Source organism: Pteropus vampyrus, unplaced genomic scaffold (genome assembly GCF_000151845.1).
Source record: "Pteropus vampyrus isolate Shadow unplaced genomic scaffold, Pvam_2.0 Scaffold144, whole genome shotgun sequence".
NCBI lineage: Eukaryota > Metazoa > Chordata > Mammalia > Chiroptera > Pteropodidae > Pteropus > Pteropus vampyrus.
Genome location: NW_011888925.1, coordinates 3,373,054 through 3,392,764, shown reverse-complemented (window position 1 = coordinate 3,392,764; position 19,711 = coordinate 3,373,054). Strand labels below are relative to the sequence as shown.

General features: G+C 42.7%; 1 protein-coding gene and 1 pseudogene across 2 annotated transcripts in view; both read right to left on the bottom strand.

Annotated features, from left to right (window-relative positions):
• Window positions 1-11,370, bottom strand: part of PACS1 (phosphofurin acidic cluster sorting protein 1) — a 35,786-nt gene extending 24,416 nt beyond the window's left edge. For both annotated transcript variants that reach the window (XM_023535753.1, XM_023535754.1), the window contains exons 1-3: window positions 11,285-11,370; window positions 1,946-2,035; window positions 1,101-1,226 (exon numbers count right to left, since the gene is read on the bottom strand). In XM_023535753.1, the coding sequence (XP_023391521.1) occupies window positions 1,101-1,226; window positions 1,946-2,035; window positions 11,285-11,341 (273 nt within the window). In that variant the 5' untranslated portion in view covers window positions 11,342-11,370. The remainder of the gene's footprint in view (window positions 1-1,100; window positions 1,227-1,945; window positions 2,036-11,284) is intronic.
• Window positions 11,371-15,399: 4,029 nt separating this feature from the next.
• On the bottom strand, window positions 15,400-15,518 carry LOC111745004 (annotated as a pseudogene).
• Window positions 15,519-19,711: the final 4,193 nt, after the last annotated feature.

Genomic DNA, 19,711 nt, shown 5'->3' with positions numbered 1-19,711 from the left:
CCAGGTGCGTGCCGTGAGCATGTGGGAGGAGACGTCCACCCCGCCTTCAGAGATCCAGTTCTTAAGGGGAAATGGCAACATCCACGGGTCAGGGATGGAAGTGTGTGTGTCGGGGGAATTAATGAGGGGGAAAAAATGAATTAAGAAGGGAAAACCTCAATCTTACAACAGAAAGGCAACTAACGAATATCGAAGATATGGCGAGATTAGAAATTCACCGTCTGGCATGCATCAAAGTAAGAACCGATTCAGGCGAGAAATATTAAGAGATGCTCTGACTAGTTGGTGAAGATATGAGGAGGAAAGAGATTGTCACATAGTGTCCAAACATTTATTTACCTATAAAATATTTTTTCAGAGGTAAGTACAATATATTTATTACCCTAATATTGGAAACTGTGGCAGATACCATCTTAACCAAGTGACAAAGGTGACCCCCGGCAGTGGAGCAAGGAGGCAAGCGCGGCATTACTCTGTGGTCATTCTGCCAAAACTGTGTAAGCCGAATCAAATTTTCAGACAACATCAGACAAACCCCCATGAGGAACACTTCATAACGTAACCAGCCTGTACTCTTCACACCATTCTAGATTAAATCACGGGCCCACACAGATCTTTGAGACACTGGCACAATTTGAATGGGGACTGTGGGCTGACTGGTGATCCTGCATCCGGGATGACATCCTCATCTTTGTGGAGGCAGGCTGCTCACACAGGACAGTATTCTGATTTTTAGGAAATTAACGCAGTGCAGTCTTAATGTGTGATGGGCATCCTATATGCAATTGCTCTCAGTGGTTCAGAAAAGAACATGCATAAATGTACATACAGAATAATAAAATAGTAAGGCAAGTGTTAACGCTGAAGAATCTGAGTGAACAGTGTATGAGAATTCTTGATACTATTCTTACGACTTTTTGTGAGGGAGGAAGTACTTGAAAAGAGAGGTATATTCTGAATTTCCAATATAAGAATTAACTTATAAAATCAAACACCCAGCCAGGAGGCTGGAAAAGCTACTCGCTGGGCTTCAATGTCTGGGCCTGTTGTCTTGGACTCTGTGTCAAAAGCCCACAGCCCGGACACGGCGTTCTGCTCACCTCTGCCATGTTGATGAGTCCCACGGCCAGGGTCTTATAGCCCAAGATGGTCCGGTTCTTGTAACGCTTTCTCCTTTGCAACATGATCTGCAGCTTGTTGGCATCTCGCTTCAGGAAATGAGGGTACTGCCAAGTGACAAACAGAGTCGGGGCGGTTATAGCAATTGGCCCCATGGTGGGCTCTGGTCCTGTGGGAGGACACCCAATCTCTTGGTGCCTCACCATCTCCCGTCTAGTCAAAGAGGAATCGGGGTGAAGGAAGTGTCATTAAGTTGCTGCTGAGGGACTAATTCTGCTTGGTGTCTGGCTTCCTCTTTGCGGCTCTGCAGTCCACGCAGGTTTAGAAAACCCTCTCTCCTTACCATATGATTGTGTGTTTTCTCCATGCACTTGATTTAGGCTACTGGGATTATGATGAGAGATGGACATACTAAGAGGGATAAAAAGGGAAGGGAAGGGGCAGAGATTACAGTATGGGGGCAAATGAGACGGACAGGGCCACACTCTGCTGGGTGCTGTGGTTTCCTAAGAGGTGACGGGGCTGAGTGTGGTAGGACAGGTGGGTTAACAGCCGTATCCAGGTAAAGGGGAAAGAAGAATGAGGCGTGATGTATTTTTCAGCAGCCCACCTGGGTCTTGGCACCCTTACATGGCTGGCTAAGTAACTGCTTTGGCCCTGTAGGCTAGCCACAGAAGCTCTGGGTGACTTTAATTCATTCCTGCTACGGCTAATTCATTGGGTGACCTTAACTGGGCTGTGTCTGCTCTTGGATAAAAGTCTCCAGATTGCAGGGGACTAGACTGGATATGGCATACTGGTGATCCAAGATGGAGTAGATGCTCACCTGAAGAGAGAAGGTTAACTGGAGCTCTGTTTCCACCAGCCCACTAGCTGGAAGGAGGATCTCATTGGAGCGAAGAATCCTTTTTGAACCCTGAAACCAAGGAAAAACTGTCAGAGCTGTGTCACCAAAAATCAGACCAAAAGAAACACTACATTTGTCAACGACTTTTAAACGCGAGATTCTTACCAGTCCCGCTATTTCACCAGTCTGTTTTGTTCGTGTTAGAATCGAGGCACCACATATCATGCTGTACGAACGTTCAGAAAGGGTTTGCACATACGAATGCTGTGTTATTGCATTTGAATTCTCCCAACACTCCGGAGGAAGAGGCGGGCAGGTATGAGCACCCCAGGGAGTGGCACGACCTCCCCGTGCTCACCTCGGCCTTGCTTCTTCCTCTCTGATGAACTCTTCAGCTGCACTGTCTTATCTTGGGCCTTTTCAAACGCTTTCTTTTTCTCTTCTCAGATGCTCTTTCATGCTTCTATACACAGCTAATCAACTTGTCTTTCAGGTCTCAGCTCAGATATAATTTTTTTTCCAGGAACCTTTCCTTTTGGTCCCTCCTCCCCTCTTCAACTTCAACCAGGCTAGACATCGCAGTGTTTTCAGCCCCTGCCAAAAATGAAGTGAGGCTAAGCTATCCCTAAACTATAAAAATAGATCAGTCAGGAGGGTCTGAGGAATGCCAGTAAATTTGTATACACTATTTTTTTTTAAAAAAAGTTTATTATATTTTTTCCTCTCCTTAATCTCCCTGCCCCCCACCACTTCCACCTCTGACCTATGGATGTTGCCATTTCCCCTTAGGAACTGGATCTCTGAAGTCGGGGCGTCTCCTCCCACACGCTCGGGGTACACCTGGGGTATGGTCTGTGGCTCCACCTGGGATGTGAACCCAGGACCTTCTGCGTGTAAAGCAGATGTGCTAACCACTACAGTATGGAGCCACTCCAATGTTTGATTTAAATACGGTGAGGTGTCCAGCTCTCCTGATGAGTTGATAAATTCATACATCTGTGGGCCCCACATCTGATCAAGATGCAGACCATTTGTATCGCTCCAGAAAAATCCCTTGCGAACTCCTGGTCTTGCACCTCTTAGAGGCGAGCACTATTCTCATTTCCTTCACTATGTGTTAGTTTTGCCTGCTCTAAACTTCCATAGAAATGGAGCCATCCAGCATGTGCTGATCTGACAGGGCTTCTTTTTTGCCCAGCACAATGCGTTTAGGGTTCACCGGGTTGCCGCGTGCATCTACAGTTCATCCCTTTCACTGCTGAGTAGAATCCCACTCCATGGATGTCACACCACACTATTTACCCACCTTCCTGTTGCTGCTGAGCGTTCACACTTGGGTCGTTTCTAGTTTTGGCCACTATGGCTTAAGCTGCCGTTCTTGTAAAAGGCTGTGCAGATATATGTTTTGCTTTTTCTTGGGCAAATGCCCAGGAGAGCAATGGCTGGTTCTCAGGGCGGATGCTTAACTTTATGAGAAACTGGCAGACCGAGCTGCGAGGTGCTGCTGCCAACTCGCGCCCCCAGCAGCAGGGGTGGAAGGGCTCCGGGTGCCCTACCTCTTCTCCTGCACACGCCCAGCCTGGTCGGTCCTGGATTCGTGGATTCTGAAGGGTTTATCCAGTGAAACAGCACTGTGGCTGCAACATGCAGTTCCCTGATGACCAATGATATTGAGCGCCTTTTCGTTCGTTTATTGGTCATCTGTCAACCTCCATTTATGAAGTACGTGCCTAATCGAACGTCTTTGCCCACACTGCTCATCTTGTTATTCAGTTGTTTTATTTATACACAGCACTGTCAGATATATGTGCTATAATATTTTCTTGCCTATTCATTTTCTTAATATCTTATCTAGTCGACTTATTATTTTTTTCTCTCATGGTTAATGTATTCTGGGTCCTAGCTAAGAAATCTGCCTACTCCAAGGCTGTGAAGCTATTCTGCTGTATTGGAGCAGATGTTCTGCTATTTTTTTCTTGAGAAATTAAAAATTTTTTAGTTTTTACTTTTAGATTTCTTATCTACTTCTAATTTTTTTTATAAAATGTAAATTTTGTTTAATGGAGGAAGGAAAATCTCCTAAATACATTTCACGATGTTTTGTAATTAGAAGAACATTATATCAACTAAAGATAATAAAGGAGACTGCTTCATCCGTTAGATCGTGTTTTTTGTACTAACCTCTATTACAAACAAGAATCTTGACAAAGTTTTCACTTGAGTTTATTTAGGCTCTTTTGATTTAAAAAAAACCTCTGTAAAATGAATCTCAGAAATGCTCGAAGAATCCAACAGGTGGTTTATATATGGCAGTGATTTCAACCAGGGGTAGGAGGCATTTGCCAGTACTTAGAGATTCTTTGGCTGTTACAACTGGCTGTGTGTGTGTGTGTGTGTGTGTGCGCGCACGTGCGTGTGAGTGTGAGAGAGGGAGGGAGGGAGGGACAGAGGGAGGGAGGGAGGGATGGAGGGACACAGAAATTCCTAAAGGGCAGAGGCCAGGGTTGCTGCTGACCTTCCTGCAATAAAAGGACAGTCCCCACATGTGAAACCTGATCTCCCCTGAGACCTGCTTCCTGGGTGGCCCTCTTAAATGGTGGCTGCTTTTCTCCTACAACATATTTACCACTGGGCTTGGAGCTGGGGCAGCTGTCCTCTCGCTCCTCATCACCAGCTACAGAACAACAGCCTCCTTTCCATCTCCCTAAAAACTCTCCTTCTGAACTGATGTCACCAGTTTACATCATCCCCGACTCCTTGCTGCTGCTGTCACCTAGAATGGCGAATCAGTCCTGCTCATTTCTTGATTTTTGCTCCTCATTTGCTGTTCCTCTCCCCCAACCCGGCTCCAGTCATAATCGTTTTTGATTTCAATATATGCTCTTTCCAAAATCCTGGACTGTAAATCCCACAGGACTTCTCCTCCAATGATCTTGTCCTCACACTTGTCTGAGCCACTCGCTTACGTGATCACACTCGGGACCTTATCATTACCAATAGTTACAACCAATACCTAATCTCGGTTTCATGCATCCTACTCACTCTCTGATCAGCATTTCCTATCTTTCCAGCTCATTCTCTCTAGCTTGTCAACAGTGATAATCCCCTAACCCACCAGGGCCCACCATCCACTGACCCTGCATTGTCCCCTCCTCCTCATACCCCCGTTGTCCCTCCTTTCCTGCTCACCCAGCTTAAACGCCATTGTCCGTCTTTGTAAACATGTCCTTGCACATGCCCTTAACGCCTTTGCCCACTATTGTTCTGATACACTCATCTGGTAAGTTACAACCCTGTCTAAATCCAACTGCGCCAGCCGCGCTTGCCCGGAGAGTCATATAACCAGTCTGCCTGTTGCGACTTTAAATTTATGACCGCAGATCTGATGTGGGCCTTCAGTGCTGCCTGGCAGTCATCCTGCATTCTCCAGGACCTTTCGCTTTCCCACTATTAGATGATGATTTCACAACTTCTCGTTGTTCCTCAAACCTCCAATACCTCCTTAACCCTCCCCTCGCTCTCAGCGAATAACCTTGATTCCGACTTTGCTGAGAAAACTGAAGCAATAGGTAAAGAGCTCCCACAACTCCCACCACACTTACCTACTTACCACGTTTGTACTCATCCCCTCCTGCCGCCTGGGATACTGACGAACCCCTGCTCCTGGCCTGTCGACGGCTCCACCTGCGCACTAGATCTCACCCCTTCTCACCGACTCAGAGACTGTTCTAGGCAATCTTTTCTCTCCCACATCACCAACTTTCTTCTCTGTCTTGGATTATTTCCATTAGCAAACACGCTGTTATTTATCTCATTAAAAAAAAAAATCCTCTCTTGTCCCCATATGCCCTGCTGGCTACCATTCCCGACTCCTCAAGAGTCGTCTGTCTTCACTCACTTGAAGTCTTCTCTTATTTCTTCTTAAAAGCACCCGAGTCAGCCTTCCAATGCTACCGTTCCACCCGAACAGCTACTGACAAGGTCTCAACTAACCTCCACTTGGAGGGATCTGATGGTCGTTCTCATGTTCCTCGACTCACCTGCAGCTCTGACGGGGCCGACCACTCTCCTTCCAACAACACTCCCTTCACTTGGCTTCCAGAACGGCACAGCCTCTGCCCCGCCCCGCCATCTGCCCAGGCCCCTCCCCTCTTCCCTCGCTCCCAAATGCTGCAGGGCCTGGGCCTCGATTCTCGATCCTCGATCCTCGATCCTCGATCCTCGGGCCTGTTCTCTTCTCTGTATCCACTCCTCCACTCCTGGTGACCTCACCCAATCTTCTGGTCTCAAATACACTGATGACTCTCCAAATAATTTCTCTCCCCCAGACCTCTCTCCTGAACTCCAGACTCCTATATTCAACTCTCTATTCAACATCCCTGCCTGGATGTCTAATAGGCATCTCGAACATAATATGATAAGCTAAATTCTGGATCCTTCCCTCTGAACCTGCTTCGCCCACAGTCTTCCCCATCTCACTTAGCGGCATTTTCACCTTACCAGTTGCTTAAGCCAAAACTCTGGCGCTGCCCTCATCTCTCGACCAGAATCGCTGTCGTTGCCTATTAACCGGTCTTCCTGATTCCTCTTTCCTATCTACAGTCTGTTCTCCACATGACAGCCAGTATGGTCCTCTCACTTCTGTCAAAACTCTCCGACTCGCACAGAACGAAAGCCAGAGGCCTCGCAATGATCCGCACACATCCCGTCTTTAGCCTCGCCTCCCAACCTCTCACTCCTCTCCAGTCCCTCTCGCCTCCTCCTCTTGCCTCTCATTCTGCCAGACAGGCCAGACACAAACATCCCGGACATATTCCTTGGCTAGTCTCTCCACCTGGAATGCTCTCCCTCCAGGTATCTGCATGGGTTCCTCCCTCGCCTTCTTCAGTCTTTGCATAAATGTCACCTTCTCCATGAGGCCTGACTGCCGCCATGTATAATTTGTGACTTCCTCACCTCTGGCATGCTCCACCCTCTTTCTCTTATTTATTTGTTTCCCCACAGGACACATCATTGTCCAAAAGCAGCGACCCTCATTCTTTGAACTGTCATTATCCAAATATGTGCTATCAATACTTGTGAACGTTTCTATCCCGAATGCATTATCTGAACAATAAACTTGTTAAAATGGATCTGCAAGTGTAGTAACAGGAGTGAGTGCAGTTAGAGGACCATAGCTAGTTCGGGCCCTTCGAAAGCATGGTGCGTTGCTGTTCTCGACTTTCCCACCCTTCTGCAAAGATTACGCCTTCACGGGCCCCAGTATTTGCTTCTTCCAGGGGCCTGGGGCACTACCAACTTGGGTCCAATTTCGAAATTATCTTTAGTATTTAACATACCATTTAATACCTAGATAACAGTGTATCTTCATCTGAAGTATAGAAGCAAACTAATTTATATCTAATACTACAGTATCATTACTAACAGCACAAAAAAATACTCCTTAATGATTATTAATATATTCAAAATTAGGTCATTCGTGTTTTAAATGCTTCTTTATTAAATAAAAAAATTCTCGGTGGATGGTCATGTAGATATTTAAGAGTGCTGTAGTGATATTTGAGAAACCAGGTTGAGGTTTGGGATGTCTGAGATTGCACTGTTGTTTTTCTCATTTAGGTAATGGAAGATAGACTTCTGCCATTCAAAATGTTTTCAAGAATGAATTCAAATACACAATTCACTCATTTACAGTATACAATTCAATGGCTTTTACTATATCAGAGTTGTTCAACCATCAATGCAATCAATTTTAGAACATTTTCACCACCCCCAAAACACACATACCTATTAGCTGTCACCCTGCCGATTTTCTCGTCCCCCTACCCCTAGCCCTATGCAACCACTAATTTACTTTCTTACTCTATGGATTTGCCTATTCTGGACATTTCATATAAACAGAATCATACAATATGTGGTCCTTTGTGACTGGCTTCTCTCCTTAGTGTAATGTGTTCAAGGTTCACCAATGGTGTAGCGTGGATATACTTCATTCTTTTTTATTGCCAAATAATATTGCATTGTATGGCTAGACCACAATTATTGATTCAGTCATCAGTTAATGGGCTTGGGTTGTTTCCGCTTTTTAGCTTTTATGCTACCATGAACATTTGTATGCAGTTTTGTGTGGACATGTTCTCATTTTTCTTGGGTAATATTCAGGAGTGGAATTGCTAGGTAATATGGTAACTCTATGTTCAACCTTTTGAGGAACTATCAGGCTGTTTTGCAAAGTCTGGAAACTCTGCACCATTTTACATTCCCAATAGTAATGTATGAGGGAGATGGCATGCTTTTACATTTCTGCAAATCTCTTTAATTTCTGATTTAGTAGAAGACAGCCGGATTCTCACACCTGCTTCTGTATTCAATCTGTTGCAAAATATTGTTTTGTTTGAATATATGAAAAAAATCTAGACTCAAAGAGATATGGAGTTAAAAAAAAAAAAAAAGGAGCATTTAGCAGCCTTGCGGAATATTCTTCTTTGATACTAAACCACAACTCCACAAGTGGTAGTGTTTTAAAGGTTAGCTGCCAAGTAGAATATCAATAAGGCTTTTTATACGCTGATATATATTAAAATCCAATAAATTAACAGAAAAAGAACATAAGTGGGAAAAATGGGACATCTGAATAAAGTTTGTAATTTGTTAATAGGGTTGTATCAGTGACAATTTCTTAGTTTTGATCAATGCGCCATGGCCAAGAAAGATGCTGACCCTGGCAGAAGCTGGGCGAGGGGGGTGTGGGAGCTCCATCAACTACTCCTGCATCTCTCCCGTAAACTTAAAATTATTCCAAATAAAAAGTTAAAAATAAAACTCAATCTATTGGCCTGTTTTGTTCTTTGAATGGATCTTTTATCTAGAATAATTTTGTAACCTCATGCACTGGTCATTTGAAAAATACTGGTTCACTGATATGCAGATCTTTCAAATGTTACACATTTCATTATAAAATATTTTTTAAAAAATCATGATCATTACTGTCGCCACTGAGGTCTTCAGAAAAGACTTTGAGAATTGGGAAGCCGTTAAGCTTACAGTGTCAAAGACAAGTTTTCCAAAATTCCGATTTTCACTTGAAAGCTCAAATTTTATTTACCACTGGCCAAAAATATTCTCAGTTGTTTCCCTTGAAGTGACAGGTTCTCTCTGTTTATTTTCAAGACAACGCCCAAGTCTGCATAACCAGTTTGCCTGTAAGCCCTTCTTTCTAGTAAAAATGGTGTTCCCTGAAAAAAGCAGCTACTTCAATTCACAACTCCACCGCACGAATACTTGTCTTTGAGACACAGGATTCTTCGAGAGGAAACACAGGGGCTTCGTGCATATTTCCCACTTCATCACACAGAATATTAAAAAGGCGTAGACTGCAGGGCTGGGCTATAATAAATTAACCATTTTTACTGCTTCTTCAAGGACATTCTTAAGCAAAACTGGCCTTTTTCCTCTTCCTTCAAGTGTGATGGTAAACAACACAATGACCCGGGTACCGCCCAGGGCAACGGCCTCCGTGTCCAGTAAGGACCTGCTGCTCCATCCACCACGTCCTGTGCCTTCAGTGCAAGTGTCACCACAGAGGAAAAGGCAAATATCGCCACAGTATTATCATGCAAATCGTTGTTGACCTCGTGTGTCTCCTGAAAGGGATTTAGGGGATGCAGGGTCTGCAGAGCTCATTCTGCGAGCTGCGGCTCTCCTGGCATGCGAAGGTTCTTAAAAGGCAGCGATCTTGGTCTGTTTTGTCCACCGCCATATCCCCTGTGCCTAGAACAATGCTTGGCATATAATAAATGCTCAATATTTATTAAATGAATGAATAAATAAGTGACTGGATAAATGAATGTGATAACATCTATAATTACTTTCAGCTGCTTGGAAGTGAAGCAATAAAAAATTCAGGATATTTGCAGTTTGGGTATAATTTTAAATTTCATAGAATGTTAAATATTTAATCAGGAAATAAAAGAAATTCTTTCTTTTGGCAAAGGCATTTGACTGTGGGGATGGCGAGAGCAGCGGGGAACTTTCAAAACCGTACTAACAGCGTCTGCACTGGAAAGCAACAGCTTTCAGCAAAGGAAACAAGTCCCCCAAACTGGAACATTGCCTGTGACCTAGAAACAGGGTGCGAAATCGGGAGAGGAGGGAAAGACACTGAAAGCTCCCATTTGCACGGAGTTGGTCCGCGCTTGTTTTAACTGGTAGTGTCTGAGAAGGTTTCACAGAAGTGGGAAGAACTCGCACAAAACGAACAGGGAGTTCGTACAGTGGGGCACACAGAGGTTCATAAGGACTAATCCAAATGTTTTAAGTTTTGAGGACTAAATTAAGATAATGTATGTATCGCAGAAACGGGGCTGAGGGTCTCAATGTATGGCTCACATCCTGTGAGTGCCAAAGATGCGGATTAAAATGAAGCCGGTATTAGTACGACCAACTGCTGCATAATGGCTGATCTGGATACTAAGACATTCTGGTGAGTAGGGAGTTACTATTAGAGTTCACTACTTTTCAGTGAATAAAATTTCAATAAATACATCATTCTTAAGCTGAAGAATTCATTAATTATTTAGTGACTCCGTCATCAGAAAGGACTTATCAGGAAAGGAATGTCTGACAATGGAGTTTAATGATGACATCAATGACCAGCTCTTTAGTTTCTGATCCCACCTCGGCCACCTGGGAATTAGCTGGCAACAGACAAATTCTTTAAGTTTTCTGTAGTTCCGTTTCTCCCTTCCTTGCGGAAATTCAGGAATGCTTAAGAATACGACTGTGAAAAATATTTTGGGTTCCTTAAGGATACTGAGTCAAGTATTAGGAGTTAAATGTGAGGATTACCGAGAAGATAAAGTATCCCAGTAAAATTTTAATTTCCAACTCTGAAATAATAATGTATAAACTTCTTCTACCCTATAGAAAGCCTCTGAAGTGCTTCCCGAACCCATGCGTCAGCTTGGCCCTAGAAATCCTGGGAATAAGGCTGAAACTGACATGAGCCACCCTAGTAATTTCTGAATAGTTTACCAAACACTTTAACATCTATATTGCTTGATCTTCATACTAGTCCTGTTAGATAGACAGGGCAGAAAAAAAACATTTTCATTCTTCAGATAAAGAAACAGGTTTAAACAAATTGAGTGCTTTAAGTACTGGGATTCGGTAGCTCTCATGAGCTCAACCAGCTTTCCCCTACTGCACTTGCTCTGGCTGAGTGAAGGAACACAGGGGTCCCCATCAGTATTTCTGAAGCCCCAACACTGAGTCAAAGTTATCCAGCTTCCTTGAACACCGAACAAACGATCAACTCACCTGTAGCTTCACAGCAATGACCACTGAGTTAAGATCTTTATCCATTTCTTTCAGCATGACGAGTTTCTTCAGGGTCAGGCTGAACAGCCTAGAAAAATTTAGAGCAAGAATATCCAGTCAAATGTAAGGAACTTATGAGAAAAGAGACTGACAATCTGTTGGGGAAACACTGCTTTCTCTCAAGTAAGAATGTCAGAATGCCATTCTCAGTCCGAACTGTGTCTTCCTTCAGTAAAAAAGCATCCCTCTTATTTAACTTTTATACTTGAAAAATGTCAAAAAGGTTCCTTATTCCATGAACCTCTGTGGATGCCCATTTACCTCAAGCCAAAACCAACACGGATGGTATGAGTAAAGAAACAGAAAAAAAGATCAATGGAACAGACCAGAACACCCAGAAACAATCTTACAATTATACAGGAAGGTGACGTAATGGCAGTATTTCAATAACTGGATAAAGAATTAATGATGAAATGGGGAAAAAAATTGGATTCATACCTCACACTATATATAAAAATAATCTCTAGGTGGAGTAAATAATTGTGAAAGACAACATTTTAGGAGAAATATGGGAAATATCTTTCTCTGAGGTAAGAACAGATATCTTAAATAAGACTGAAGACACTGAAAATTTTAATTATATTAAAATTACGAATTTCAGTTCTACAAGAGACACTATAAGAAGAGTTAAAACACAAATCATGAACTTGGAAAAGATATCCGAAACTCATAATACTGACAAAGGGTCTGAATATAAAGAACTATAATTCAATAAGAAAAAGACTGACAAATCAATAGGAAAGTAGGCAAACGACATGAACAGACGTTTCACGTTTCCAGAAGAGGAAACACTAATTGCTAATAAATATACAAAAATATGCTCAACCTCATTAGGAATCAGGGAAATGCAAATTGAAATCAAAATATCATTTTACACCCACAAAATTGGCAAAACGAAGTGTGGGTGAAGATGTGGCGCAATGGGAACTCATATGTTGCTGGTGGGAGTATCGACTGGAACTCGATCACTCAGAAAACTGTCAGGCATCACCCTATGAGGCTGAGCACATGTGAAACCCAGGAGTCAGCAACTTCACTTCTGGAGAAACCCCTGCCCTGTGTACCAGGAGACACATACAAAGTGTCCACAGCCTTCAACAGCTGTGTGACTGGGGATAAGCTACTTCATCTTCCCATGCCTCTGTTTCTTTGTCTGTAATGAGGATTCTAATACTAACTCAGAGGGTTGTTGTGAGGATTCATATATATAAAAGCCCCATAGTAAGATCTCTATAAACTAGACTCTTGTGTTATGCTCGTCAGAACCCAAATGGACACTGTCAGAAGGGTAGACAAATGAACTGCGGTATATTCATACAATTAAGTGCTATGCAGAAGTAAAATTGAATGACCTAAGCTTACACATCAACATGCATTAATCTCAAAACATAATGAGTGAAAAAACAAGCCATAGTAGACTATGTACAGTACGATACTGTATCAAACTCAAAACCAAGCGAAAATAAGCTACAAACTGTTTTGGGGACAGACATATAGGGAAATCTGGAAAGAGCATGAGGATGAGACGTTACATGGGTCTGGGATGTGTGAAGGAAACAAAGAAGCAAGTGTGTCTGCGCACAGGGATGCGGGGAGCAGCAAGATGTGAAGTTAGAAAGGCCGACGGAGGCGGGACTTGCAGAAGAGATCTTCATATTATGACGGGAAGACAATGAAGAATTATAAACAAGTGGATGATATAAAATGATTTGTGCAAGACCATGCGACTGCTATGTGCATAATGGACCACGAAAGGAGAGGGTGGAAACAGGAAGACAGGTTCGGGGGCTGTTGCAGGGCCCAGGTAAGACAGGAAGAAGGTCTCATCTCGAGCAGTAACAGTGGAGATGGGCAGAAGGGTAGAATTTCAGAACATTCTGGTGGACCTGACAGAACTCGCTGATAAATTGAATGCAGGGTGTAGGGAAAAAGAAAGTTCAAAGGCGTTTCTGGATTTTTGGCTTGAGCAACTGAGGGGGTAGATGGTGGTAGTGTTTACTGAAATAAGGACGTTGTGGGGTGAACAGGACGGAAAAGTCAGCTCATCGTTAAGTCTGAGGCAGCTTAAACGGCCGAATGAAAAAATGAAAGCCGGCAGCTGGCTATGAGTCTTGAGCTCCAGGGAAAGACGAGGTTAGAGATACAGATTTAGGCATCATGGCATAAAGATGATATTGACAGCAATGAGAATGGTTGAGAGATTTTTCAAACAAAAAAGACAAAAGGCCAAGGATGGAGCCCCGGGTGTTCCAATGCTCAGAAGTCTAGCAGAGGAGAAGCTGTCAGCGAAATAGGGAGAGGTGTGCGCCCACGAACCTAGAGAAGAAAGTGCTTAGGAAGACGTGTCAAACGCTGCCGAGAAGTAGAACAAACCAAGGTCAGAAAACCGACCATTAGACTTGGCAAAATGTAGAACACTGGTGACCACAATTGCCAGGCATTTCAGTGGAGCAGTAGGAACAAAAGCCCTGAGCGAAGTAGCGTTTCCCTTAGAAATGTCAGCAGTTGCGGATGAAGCTGAGGCTGGAGAACAAGAAGTCGAGCTGGAGAAAAGGGCAGCGTGGCACAGAGAAACCTGGTCTCGACGCCGCCTGGCGTGGGTCTAACAACTCGCATTTTGTAGCATCGGCTGCTTGTTAAGATGTTGGGACCGAATGGTCTTATCTAAGGTCCCTTGTGGTTCTCAGCGTTCTCTGGGGAAGAGAGAAATTAAATTTTATCTGGGAATGTAGGAAGAGGTGATCGGGGACCTGAACGGAATAAATCATCAAAATATAAAAGATTTTTAAAAAGTAGCTCTAGTGTCACTCCAGAATTATATACAAGAAAAACGATATAACATACTAGTCCCCAGAGAGTTTCAATTACATCCTACTGTATCATTATCCCAGGGTCGCTGTACTACTTTTGAGATCACATAGGTGAGGAGTTGATCCATATCTCCTCTGTAACGAGACTTGACTGACAAACTGAGCAACTCATAGGGAAAAATCTTTACTCTGTAAAGTTCAAAACAATCACAGTAACAGCGAGAGGCTAAAAGCGAAGATCTTTGCTCTTATTTCCAATTACGGAGGCGTCACAGGCGTCCAGATGCCGCTGCCTCACACACACCAACGGAAGGCCCTGTAGGAAGCACCAACCTCAGTGTCGGCTCATTTGCGTTTTCTTCCTGTTATTTCCCACTCCCAACATTCAGCCTCTGACAGATTCTTAGATTGTTTAAGCAAACAAAACAAGTAACTGCATAATTTGGATTCAAGATGTCTTTTCCCCAAAGACAATTAAAAATGTTTTAAAAGTAGGTCACTCTGGGGGTGAAACAGCTTGCCATTTTACCTTTAAATGATACATTTTTAAGTATTGTATAACCAGCTGGCTGCTTTTTTCCCAGAGATAATTCCATCGTTCTCTGATCCTGCTACCCATCCCACCTCAAGGCAGGACCCACATTTCATTTCCAGAAACAAACAGCTGCTCTCAGGGGTGGGATAATTTAAGCATTCTTGATAAAGAACTCCAGAGTCTTCTTACTGTTTATCTTCCTGTTTAAAACTCTAGGGCTTCAAATAAGAATATGCTCCATATAACAGCTATCTATTCAAAGAAAGCCTATCTTGAAAAGAAAAGGATGGGATACGAATGAGCATCTTTAAAGTCCATTTATTGGGGTTGTAATACATGAAGTACCAATTTTAGATCTAAGATCTGAAAAATCATTTAGCTTTAGATCATAAATGTCAGAGACAATAAACTAAAAAATAAAATAAAATCAGCCTGGTCGCAAAGTAATTATAAATGTGGCATGAGACTGAGGTCCTGGGATAAGAAAAGCATCAGACTCTACCAATAACTATTTTCAAAGAAAGAATTGCAATCTTTTTTTTGTATTAATATTAAATAAAACTAACTTGTATCATTTTTTAAGTTATTACCTTATGGAAAATTTAATTTATTTTTATTTTTTTAGGTGAGGCAACCCTTGGTTGACCTCACAGATTGCAAAGACCTTGTCAGTTTACAATCCCTTACTTTTTTTATTTTTATTTTTTTGACGCCCAGAGCACCTGGTCTTCCTAGGTGGTCTCCCATCCAAGTACTATCCAGGCCCGACTCTGCTTAGCTTCCGAGATCAGACAGGATTGGGCTTGTTCAGGGTAGCATGGCCATAGAGGAAAATTTAAATTTTACAAATTTGACTGATACAGACACACACTCTATCTCTGTGTCTCTTCAACTTTTCTCAGGGCTTTAAATAAATAGGGACGTTTATTTGTGAGTTTTTAAGATTCCTTACTTGGTTTTATATAATAAATGCACAAGTCTTAGAAAATACACTTTCATGAGTCTGTATAACATAACTTGCCCATTGACAACTTCAAATATGCCTTATTTTCATCTCCTACCGTATCGACTTCCAAAGGCTGACATACAAATTACCACAAACTAGGTGATATAAAACAACAGAAATCTATTCTTTTGACTTGAAGTCCAAAATCAAGACGTCAGCAGGGCTGCATTTCACCTGAGGCCTCTAGGGGAGAATCCTTCCTTGCCTCTTACACTTCTGGTGGCTGCTGGCCGCCGCTGGCATTCCTGGGCTTGCAGACTCATAATGCCAATCTCTGCCCCTATCTTTACGTGACCTTCTCTTTGTGTCTCTCCTCTGTTTCTGTGTCTCAAATCTCCCTTTCCTTTCTCTCATAAGGACATCAGTCATTGGATTTAGGGTCTACCCCAAAATTAGGACTATCTCATCTTGATCATGCAGAGACCGTATTTCCAAATAAGGCCACAGTCACAGAGACGAGGTTAAGGATTCGCCATGTCTTTTCAGGGGCCGCTATTCAGCCCGCTACATGGACTGACATCTATCTGGGGGGCTCCTAAAATAAAGTGTGCTTGCCTCCCATGACACTCATCAAATTCTTCCTAGAACCCAACTTGACTTAAGAAAAAGCTATTATTTATAGGAAGTCAATAGTGAATCCCCAATGCTGTGAATGCTCATTTAGTAATTTATTTTTAAATGCAAACAAGGGTTTTTCTGTGGGAAGAAAACACAGCCAGTTCAATCTCTACTTTCTTATCTGGCTGAGATTTCAAGTGGGAATTTATTCATTGTCCCAATAGAATTAAAGGATCTTTTTATAACCCACACTAGACACCATTCCTATTTTCTACCTTAGTTTAAAACCATGGATTTATTCACTCCCCTCTGCCCCAAACTGCCCAGGAAGAAATTATTTTCCAATAGGAAGAACTAAGATTCTATCTACAGTAGCCCCCCTCGTCTGCAGGGCAAACATTCCAAGACCCCCAGTGGATGCCTGAAACTGCAGATAATATCTAGATCATCTATGTTTGCCCCTATACATACACACCTGTGATAGTTTAATTTATAAATTAGGCACAGTAAGAGATTAACAACAATAACTAATAATAAAGCAATTATAACAACAGACTACAATAGAAGTATAAAAATGTGGTCTCTCTCTTGCTCTCAAAATACCTTATTGTACTGTACTCACCCCCTCCTTGTAATGATGTGAGATGATAAAATCCTTAAAGAACTTTCACTTTTTCACTTAAAGGAAACACGGCTTCTCTTTGGCACATCCAAATTGTCAGCATCATCATTATTAAGTAAAATAAGGGTGACGTGAACACAAGCACTGCCTTATGGTGACAGCCGATCTGATAAGTGTGACGGCCACTAAGTGGCTAATCGGCAGGCGGTGTCTATAGAGTGGATACACTGGACAAAGGGATGATTCATGTCCCTGGCGGGATGGAGCAGGGTGGCACGAGATGTAACACTTAAGAATTGTTTATTTCTTGAATTTTCCATTTATTATTTTCGGACCACAGCTGACAATGGGTAACCAAACCGCAGAAAGCGAAAACGTGGGTGGAGCACCGTAATCAAGCTATGACCTCCTCTTGGCGAATCGTGACTACGTTAGTTCCCTCCCTCCCCTGCAGTGCCTTTCCTGAAGCCATCATTTACTCTGTCATGTAATTGTGTGTGTGTGTGTGTGTGTGTGTGTGTGTGTGTATGCGCGTGCGCGTGTATATTTACTCTCTGTAGCACCTCTTTCTTGATCACCTGCTCCACCACCATTAATCCTACTTATTTGTATTCTCTATTTCAGAGGCTGATGTGATTCTTTAAATCTTGGCCATACACACACAGAGAAGAATAACAGCGGCAAAGACGCTCACACAGCACTTACTCTGCCTTGCACTATTCTAAATGCTTCACATATATTAACTTATTTAATCCTCACTTTAGGAACAGTATTATCATCCACATTTTACAAATGAGCAAACTGAGAGAGATTCAGAGAGATCAGTAAATGGTGGGCCAGAATATGAACCCAGCGGGTGGGTCCCAGAGCCCCTGTTCTTAACCACGATGTGAGATGGCTTCTGAGAAAGATGCCACAACGCTAAACCGCTCTATAGTGGCGAGGTTACAGGTGAGTTCTTAAAAATGCTTTTCTACCTATCCTACATTTCTTACAATGATCATATATTAATTCCGTAACAAGAAAAATTTAAAAAGTATCAATTTGCGAAGGTACAACATAATAATAGCAAGCATGTAACGCAACCAGCCAGGCACTACAATATGTAATCTACATACAATTATAATTATTTTACAGATGAGAACACAGGCCAGAGAAGTAGCCTGCCCCAGGTCATACCCAGCTAGCAGGTGGCAGCCAGGGCTGTCTGGCTTGAGTCTGTGTTCCTAACTAGGTTACTCTGCCCAAATTAGATAGAAAACATCGCTGCTGAATTCCAATCTGACTCTCTGCCAGGGTGTACTAATGCCAAGAAAACACGTGTTTCACATCCTGTCACCCAAACCAGATAAAAAGACAATTAAAAAACCTTCTTTTGCCTCTAAATCTGTGTCTGCTGTGTCTACTGCTACTCACTATTTTAGGTCACCCTAAATACCATCTCCTCTGCTGATTTCCCCGCCCCTGGTGAGCCTTCTCCCTTCTCCGAGGCCCAACCTGCTTCTGCCCCTCAAGGCGCTCACCCTGTTCTTCCCGCAACTGCAGTCGCCCCAAACTAAATGTGTCTGAAGGACAGGGGCCGCTTTCTTCTCAGCACTTGAGTCCCTCCAACTCCTAGCACAGTGGTTTGAAAAGAAACAGGAAATATTGTTTAATTAAACTGTAATCTTTACCATTCAATGTAAATATATTTGAAGGGACAATTTTAAGGGAAGAAAAAAAAATCTGCTTCACTACACTAAGTATAAAAAAACTCAAGTGTTTTCATTCTAACAGACTTCTTAATTGGACACTACTAGCCCAGATTAGAGGGCATTTAAATTATCCCTTTCTAAACAGTGTCACAAATGCAGAATATTTTCTCCCTTAGCCACTGGATGAGCTGGGCCTGTTGCCAAATCTTTTTCTAATTAAGTCCTGTGGTTAATTTCTTAATCTGTTAGCATTTCTTTCCATCTTGTAAAATGTAAAGAGAATTGGACTTTTTTCATTGTTTTTGTGAAGGAAGGGTAATTTCTATGTCAGCCTCATAAGGGTAGACTCGTCGTTAAACAACTGCTATCCTTTACCTACGCTCCCCTAAAAAATAAATAAATAAAAAGAAAGAAAAACCTATAACACTGAGGGCAAGGCTGTGTGGAAATGAGCACTCATATACTGCCCATGGGAACCTAAGTTGGTATACTCCTACAGAGGGCAATTGGTAGTTCCTACTCACCTTGCAAATGTATATAGTCTTTCACTCAGCATTTTTACTCTAGGAATTTATTCTACAGAATAAATACGTTGTTTCTAATAGCAGTAGCTTAGAAACTCTAAAACATACATCGACCGGGGGGACTAGTTCAATAAATTATGGTACACCCACAGGATGGACAATGATGTAGTTGTAAAAACGAAAGAGGTCCCTATCAAAATACCAATGGTGTTTTTCACAGAACTAGAACAAATAATCTTAAAATTTACATGGAACCACAAAAGACCCTGAATAGCCAAAGTGTAGGTCCCACGTCTGGCTGTGATCCAGCCTTGTGGCTAGGAATAGGACCCTGGATTTAGAATGTTACATTAGGATAGTAGGGCGCCTGCGCCCAGCTCAGGAAGCATGATTCAGCTTATTGCACCACGCGTGTGGGAGAATGCCGCTGCCGCTCTCTGGCACATGTGGAGCCCATGCAGTTCGCTAGTGCAGAAGCGCAATAAAGTCGGTGCCTGCCGTTTCATTCTCATGTCGGTCCCTCGTGCGTTCTTTCAACTGGGCGTCTCACCACTGAAACCTTCCCTTCTCGATCAGCTCAGCACTGACACCAAAGTGATCTTGAAAAAGAAAAAAAAA